The 7,877-nt window shown below is 42.4% G+C and overlaps 1 protein-coding gene across 3 annotated transcripts in view; it reads left to right on the top strand.

Moving 5' to 3' along the window:
* Positions 1-5,503: 5,503 nt before the first annotated feature.
* Positions 5,504-7,877, top strand: part of kmt2a (lysine (K)-specific methyltransferase 2A) — a 150,574-nt gene continuing 148,200 nt past the window's right edge. For all 3 annotated transcript variants that reach the window (XM_041174477.1, XM_041174478.1, XM_041174476.1), the window contains exon 1: positions 5,504-5,727. In XM_041174477.1, the coding sequence (XP_041030411.1) occupies positions 5,545-5,727 (183 nt within the window). In that variant the 5' untranslated portion in view covers positions 5,504-5,544. The remainder of the gene's footprint in view (positions 5,728-7,877) is intronic.

Below are 7,877 nucleotides of genomic sequence, written 5' to 3'. Positions count from 1 at the left end.
CACGCTGAGAAAACTAAATGCAACTGTTGGTTTCGATTAGATTAACTGCCATTCTCTAATTACTGTTTATATAGCCTTTAAGTGGCTACCACTGTACTGCATAGCTTTTTTCAGTTGTTTCATCAAGTGATCTATGGAACTTGAGTGCAGTTGTCTGACTAAATATAGTCGTATGGTGGCTGGGCAGTGATTTACAAATGTGTACAATTTGAGTTGTGCCAGTGCAGAAATCCTTGGATAGCCAGAGCTTTGAATTAGCAGACTGCCAGCCCATCTCAAATAAGCCTCCATACGATGTACAATTGATCCCTGATTGTTTACTGTAATACAAGCTCTTTCCTTGGTCTGTAACCTTTGACCCTGGAGATTAATTTCTCTCCCTTGGACTACGCATCCCATTTTTTTTACTCCTGAATGCTGATTTAGGATGCAGACCCACAGGTGTGGGAAACCTCTTGTACCTGACTTAAAGGGCTTTTTTTTACAACATAGTAACAGGAATGGACCACTCTTGCACCCGCCACCCCCAAGCCTCCCCATGTTTTAGAGATAGAATAAACTAGGCAAGCTGAAGCCAGTCTTGACCATTTATGTATTTTACACAGAAACACTGGACAATGATGGGGAGTGGAAGCCCTCAGCACCAAGCTACACACGTTCAAAAGTCCTTGGGCAGTGAAATCTATTGCAGTATTCTTATCCACCGATTAATATTGACAAGGAATCTCAGAAACTGAACCTTCCTGGTCCACATGAGATTGTAAATTTACCAACTGAAACATTCTGCTTGAACAGCTGTACTGCAATCAGCAATTGCTATTGGGTTTTTAGATTATCATTTATTGCCCACACCCTTACTTAGTAAGTTCAGCATAAGTGTTCATCTATCCATCTGAAGTTCTGCCTCCCGATTGTTTATGTTTAAGCCGAGTGAGTGGTGAGCTAGTCAACTGAAGATAACTACACCCTGTTGCAGCTTTTCTTGTCTTGTTCTGGAGATGTTGGTTTTTATAGTAGCTTCACTACTGCCCTGGATGAGATTTTTCTAGCTCCGTACAGGTCCAAGACTAAATCTGGGGCTGCTTTGCCCTATGTGGCTCAATGCTGGACCAAGTATTACAGGTATCATTGGAGTACTTGAATATGGCTGGTTTAACGTGGATTTAGGCACCTTCTGAAACTTGATTGCATAATCTAGGCTGACTTGATGGTGCAGTATTGAGGGAGTGCTATATTATTGGGAGTGCCATGTTTTCATGGAATAACAAGCCTGTGCATTATCTGCCTCTTGCAGTTCTGGTAGATATTAAAAAGTCAATGGCACCACTTAAAGAAGACTTCTCACTGGCAAACATGTCACTGAAAATGATCAATTGATACACCCCTCATACTGCTGTAGTTACCTACTTGAATCATTGCACTGCAAAGTAATTGGCTATTTAAATGCAAGTTTATTTTTCACCTGGATTAGAACTGCAGGATAAAACATTGCCTAGGTTGGTAGATCTTCGAAAGAAAGACTTACGTTTATATGGTGCTTTTTAAGACCACCGGCCATCTCTAAGTGCTTTACAGCCAATGAAGTACTTGTTTATTTTTTGAAGTGTAGCCACTGTTGTAGAAAAAATAGCTGCTAATTTGTACACGGTAAGCTGTCACAAACAGCAATGTAATAATGATTGGATCATCTGTTTTTGAGATGTTGACTGAGGGATAAGTATTGGCCAGGACATTGGGGATAACTCCCCTGCTCCTCAAATAGTGTTTAGAACCACCATACTTGGCCTACAGCTAGGGAGGGAGATGCTGTCCTTCGGATGACAATAAGCCCCTAATGGGAATGTGGTTCCTTGACCAATATTTCTTCCTAGTATCTAAGTTTCCAAGGCAATATGGCCATCTAATTGTACTATTCTGATTTGAAAAATGTTCAGATATGAAATGAGGTTGTAGAGCAAGTGTGCTGCGTGTGACCTTTGAGCGAAGGGGAATTGAGACACCTCTTGGATGATAGCAATAATGCACACAATACATGCAACAGAAAGCTGGAAGAGATGCCCTTATCAGCTTAGTCTAGGCATGGTTAATACACCATGTAGCAATGCATGGCACGTGTGTCTAAAAAAAGTGACACAACTCTAATCCGATTGCCATGTATGTTTCTGGTTGAGCATCTTTGCCTCCAGGCATTTTTAGGTGCTGCTGATGCCAAGTTCCTTTTATACGATAGATTCCAATAAATGTGACCCAGGTGAGAGATGACTAAATATGTTGCAATACTTATCGGCTTGAATTTAAAAATACCATTAATGAATAAGGGACAAAATTTTATTTTTTAATGAAATTTGCTTTTCAGTGCAATTTACTTTGTATAGATTCTGTCACTCCCCTCCCTAATTAGATTTGGTAGTCTGATTCACACATGCGAATTAAATAGTTATGGACTCTACAATAAACCAGTTTATTTTCCTGTCCCTAACTCTCTTTCTTCCTCTTGAAGGTGCTTAATTTCTTACAGGGAAACAGTGGGTCTGGCAGTCTTCCAGCTCATTGCCCAATTGGCTATTAGTCACCTGTGCATGGATAGTGACCCTTTAATTTGGAAGGGGAGGAGAGAGAATCATTAATTTTTAAACAACTGGCCTGATGTTCACATGCATTTTCCAGCAGGACTTGCTGTTTTCCTCTTCCCCCGCCACCCTCCCCAACCACCATCTTGAAAACATAAAATCTAACTGTAATGCTCACCCTGTCTGAATCCAACCAACAACACTAACCAATGCTCAAAAATGGAACCTGTTTGCCCCAGCACAGTCATGTGGTTGCCCACTGTGTTATGATGGGGATTACTGTTGGAAATTCTGGGGTGCACAGTTTGCATCTTTTCCTATGCTCCCCTGTTACTTTGTTGTTCAAAACATTGTATATGCTTAAGTTTTATGTTCTTGTATTTCTCCTAGATCATACTGAATTAGTTTTTCTATTCCTGGATATTTTTCCCTTACTGTCAACACTTGTCATAGTGGTCAATTCCCAATACATGTGTTTGTGTTGATACAACCTGTCCAATATTGTTAGCAAACTCACTTCCGGGATATTTACGATGCATACCTGATGGCACTGCTTCAGGACAAGATACTATATTGAGAACGAAGCAAAATAGCCTTGATTTTGCAGAGATTATATACATATATAATTTTCCTAGGTTTGATTCTGGCTTGTTCTTATGCCAATGACTATTCTCAAGCAGGCATAACAGTAGAGTGGGTACACTTGGTCTTCTTCCCGAAGGCTTTGGGTAGGGATGGTGTCCTGTGACAAATTCCAGCAAAAATCTAGATAATGAACAGGAAGGTGTGTGCGCTAAATGTACTTTGATTGCTTTCCTTTCCTCTCTTGCCCTGCAATTTTTAGCCTGCTCCATTTACTGATCATTCTTGCTCATGAAGATATGACTGAGGCTTGTGAAGATTGGTTTTTAATCACGGGGAAATGTATTGCAACATGTAGCTAGTTTTCTTTGGTTTTTGTTTTTCACAATAAGGGATAGGCAAGGGATAGGCTGTTTAGAACTGAGATGTGGGGAGGGAGGTGAATCTTTAGAATTCTCTGCCCCAGAGGGCTGTGGAGGTTCAGTTGTTGAATATGTTCAAGGCTGAGATTGATAGATTTTTACATATCAAAAACATCAAGGAATGCAGGGATAGTGCAGGAAATTGATGTTCCAGTAAAAGATCATCCATGATCTCATTGAATGGCAGAGTGGGCTCAAAGGGCTGAATGGCCTACTCCTATTTCTTATGGCAATTGAAGTTGATCAGGAAGAATCCTCCTCCATTCTGCTAACATGCCAGTTGGCTGGTAAGATGTAAATGATATCCTAGGTAAATGTTTTTGTTTTGTAATGCTATATTACATTACTCTTGTTCTTTTTGGGGCATTTAAAAATCATCTTGAGTTTCCCCATGCAACCCCCCCCTCCCCCGCCAACACCAACTTTTCCCTGAACTGTATCATGTATTTATCTCTTAATTTAGAGTAGATTGGAGCTTGGCAGAAATATCAATGATTGTCCTGAACTGAGACCTTGTATCGAAAGAATGCAGTCGTTGCTGAAACCTTTAGGTAAACATGAAAAAAAATTTGCACTCTGCTTGTGCCTGTTTACATGTGCCCCCTTACCCAGGCATCAGTGGGGATGGCATGATGCTGTTTAAATTCAGTCTCCAAGATTTCTAGTGACAACAGAAGGTGGTCACCTTGCATTCAATGGCAAATTTAAACTGCCCTTACTAATAGGGCTCTGCGTCCAGACTCTGCACTTTTCGATAGTGGGGGCCCCTTCCATCTGTTCCTGTGTTCGGCTTTAAAGGCGTCTGTGTGTCCAAATTTGCATGTTAACCCAACCCTATTTCCACCTCTCTCACTCCTCCTTGCATATAATACATTTTAAGTTGCGTCACAGCACAGTGGCAGCTGGGGTGCAAGTACCACAAGTGTTGCATGTTTGGGGGAGGACGGGGGGACGCAGCGGCTGCTTTTTAACTGACTAGTAATTAATAGCAATGAACTTATGGTTGCACTTCCACATGGCACGTTTGCCCCGTCTGTGCCCGCATCAGAAAACTGTCTATTCAATTGCATTTTAATTGAAAAGCATATGTAAATGTAGCATTTAAAAATGTGACCTTTTTGCCACGTTGGCTTCATGCAATGTTTCTAATTCCCTTTATTGCTTGCATTTTTAAAAAAAAATATCGTTATGCACTTTAATCAAATGCACTTAATATTTTCTCATTTATCCTTGCATTTTGCTCCTTGAGTTATTCAGATTCCAGAGTTCTGTCTGGACCCTGGACCGTGCATAATACAGCATTATTGACACCATATCTGTACTATGTTATTCAGTTGGAATAACGATGTCGTAATATGGCTTAGTGCCCGACTCATGTATATTATAAGTCTACCTGTTTGCAACAACTAAGCTGTTGCTGAAATATGCTGATACGGGGTTAACAGCGTCTCAACCCCGGCCACTGATTATTGCATAACGCAGCAAGAGATGTCCATTGATTTATTTATTATTCAGCTTCCGGACGCTTTCCCAGCCAGTTCTGGGGTGCGGGAGGCTGAATATGAATATCGCCTTTCGCGTAGCAAACACGCCTATCCATGGTCCAGGGCGGCCTGCCGAGTCCCGCCCACCCTCGCCCCCGGGACCATGAATGCCCCAATCCCCAAAGTTCGGGAGTCCGACAACTGGCGGTGCTGAGGTATTCAGTTTGCGGGGTTCCCCCCCCCTCCCCCCCACCTCACCTCCCGCCCCCTCCGCTGAGTAGGGCAATTTCTCTCCGGAGGCGGCAACAGGGCGGCCTCTGCGTTATACAGGTTGCGGGGCGAGAGGGAGAGAGTGGTTGTTGGTTGCGGGAGGGGAGGGGGGAGGAGGAGAACCCTTCCTTCCTTCCTCCCTCCCTTCCCTCCCCTCCCCTCCCCTCCCCTCCCTCTCACACACACACACACACACACACAAACAGACTCCCTAAAATGGCGCACACAGCTCGGACCCGTTTCCCAGCTCGGCCCTGGAAAAAATCGGGACGGTCGCGGATCCTGAGCTCGAGGAAGGATTTAAAACACGGATTCGACGCCGCCCTGCCCGTCTCCGCCGCCATCGGCAAAAACCTGCACAAGTTCCACGACCTCTTCGGAGAAAGCAGCAGTAGTGAGGTAATTACTAACCACCCCCCCCTCCTCCTCCTCCTCCCCTCAAAAACCACCACCTTTCCCCACCCCCTCCCCTTTACCTCCCCCCCTCCACACACACACACACACACACACACAAAAATTAAAAAAAATTGAAAATAAAAATCCTGAGGGGATGGGGAGGGGAATGAAGTGTGTGTGTGTGTGTGTGTGTGTGTTGTTTGAGGCATTGAGCAGCACCGGCCTGTCTGACAGATCTTGACGTCCAGGGACGGAGAGGGGAGGTGGTCGAGTTTTTTTTTTGAGGGAAAAAAAACAGTAAAGAAAATGAAGATTTGCGTGTCTTATTTCCCTCTCCCTCCCCCCCCCCCCCCCCCCCCCCCCCTCACCCCACCCCCTCCCCTCCCCGCTTTTCCTTCCCTTAGCCTTCGTGATCTTGATCCCTGTCGGGAAAAGTTTCCAAATAAAACGGTTCATTTTTAAAAAAAAAAATATGGATATATATTCAAATAAAATGTCACCCCCCCTTGCCCTGAGTTGGAGTTACAGCCCCAGCTCCCTTTGCATTTCTAATCACCTGTTTGGCGGGCTTTCCTCCAGCGACCGCCATCATGTTCAGGATGGGATGCAAATTTGGCTCAATTTTTAATCCCCCCTCCTTATGCCTCCCCCCACCCCCTCCTTGCTTGTTATCTTCTGAGCGCCTAGGCATTTTTTTAATTTGCACCCGTTTATGTTCTACGCACCTAAGTGCATCGTTTGCAGGTTCTTAAAATATATGTAAAACTACCAAGGCATTTCAAACTAAAATTCCATCTTTCTCTACAACTTCATTCGAAGAGGTGGGGGAATAAGTGCATGTGTGCATTTATATATATGTGTATATATATATATAAAAAATTCACTCATTGCTATTTATGCACCTGAGTGCATCATTTGCAACCTCTGAAAAAAATATACCTTTAAGATACCAAGGCTGGTATCACTTCAAACTGAAATTCATCTTTCCCTACAACGTCATTGAGGGAAATGGTGAGGGAATAAGTATCATTAATCTAGACTCCCTCTTTTTTTGAGTTGTCAGGGAGTAAAATTCTTTGATAATTTAGTGAATTCTCAGCAAACCTTACGTTAACCACACCCCCCTCGCCTCCCTCTGTCCAGTATTTCAGGGCCTGAATGATTCATTTTGGTATAATGTTATTACTTGGCTTAGAAAGTCATTGAAACCTGAGTAATTTTGAATTTTGTGGTTTAATAAAAATAGCCCCTGATGGCAATATATGAGAAGCACATTATTGCTAGCAATCAGTTGCATTGAGCAGTTTAGCACAGTACTGCAAGTATATCATAACTACATTGGTCCTGGGTTTTTCTTTAGAAGTATAGCTTCTGAAATAAATCTTTAACTGTAGTTTTTGTGCAGTACAGGACTTCCACAGCATTTTTTAAAAAATGTCAGATCGTAGGGGTAGTTGGTGACAGTCTTGGTCTTTAGAAAGCAGCACTTCCAAAATGGCAAGCATCAAAACCCTTACATGCTTATGTACGTAACCAGACAGTAATATGCAAAACATACATGTCTTGTGCATTGATGGGGTTTTGGTACATGCCTACCACTGTAATGTAGAATTTCTTAAACTTGTTTTTTTGGTTTGTAAAAGCTTTATGTATTTCATAGCTGTTTTTATAATTGTATTAACCGCTGTATTTGTGACTGTACCTTAAAAATATGCTTCATATCGCAATGAACCTACCACATCTGCTCCCCCCACCACTTAAAAAGCCAGGGAGATTATTACATCTCTCTCAACCTATCCTTGATGATGTAACCCCTATTTACATAGAGCTACAATTTAGACTTGTAAAACAATAAATTTGTGAATTAGGGTAATCCATCCCAAATTTTCAAGCTTGAAAAGAAAGCCAGTGTGTCAGCAGTTGAGCATTATGAAGGTATTTCAAAAATGATTTTTTTTTAATGTAGCTGACTTGCTGTATCGTGGTGGGAGTGTAGCTGGTTATTGGATTCAGAGAGCTTTACCAGCTTGATAGTCCCCTACTTGATGATCTTTGATTCTATTCTATATGGTCACATCCTACCCCCATACACTTGCAGTGGCGATTACAAGAACTCTTGTCAACTTTTTCCATCCTTAATCTGGAAATGCTGG

The sequence above is a fragment of the Carcharodon carcharias genome, chromosome 25 (assembly GCF_017639515.1).
Source record: "Carcharodon carcharias isolate sCarCar2 chromosome 25, sCarCar2.pri, whole genome shotgun sequence".
NCBI lineage: Eukaryota > Metazoa > Chordata > Chondrichthyes > Lamniformes > Lamnidae > Carcharodon > Carcharodon carcharias.
Note: the sequence above shows the minus strand (reverse complement) of the source record. Positions and strands in the feature narration are given on the sequence as shown.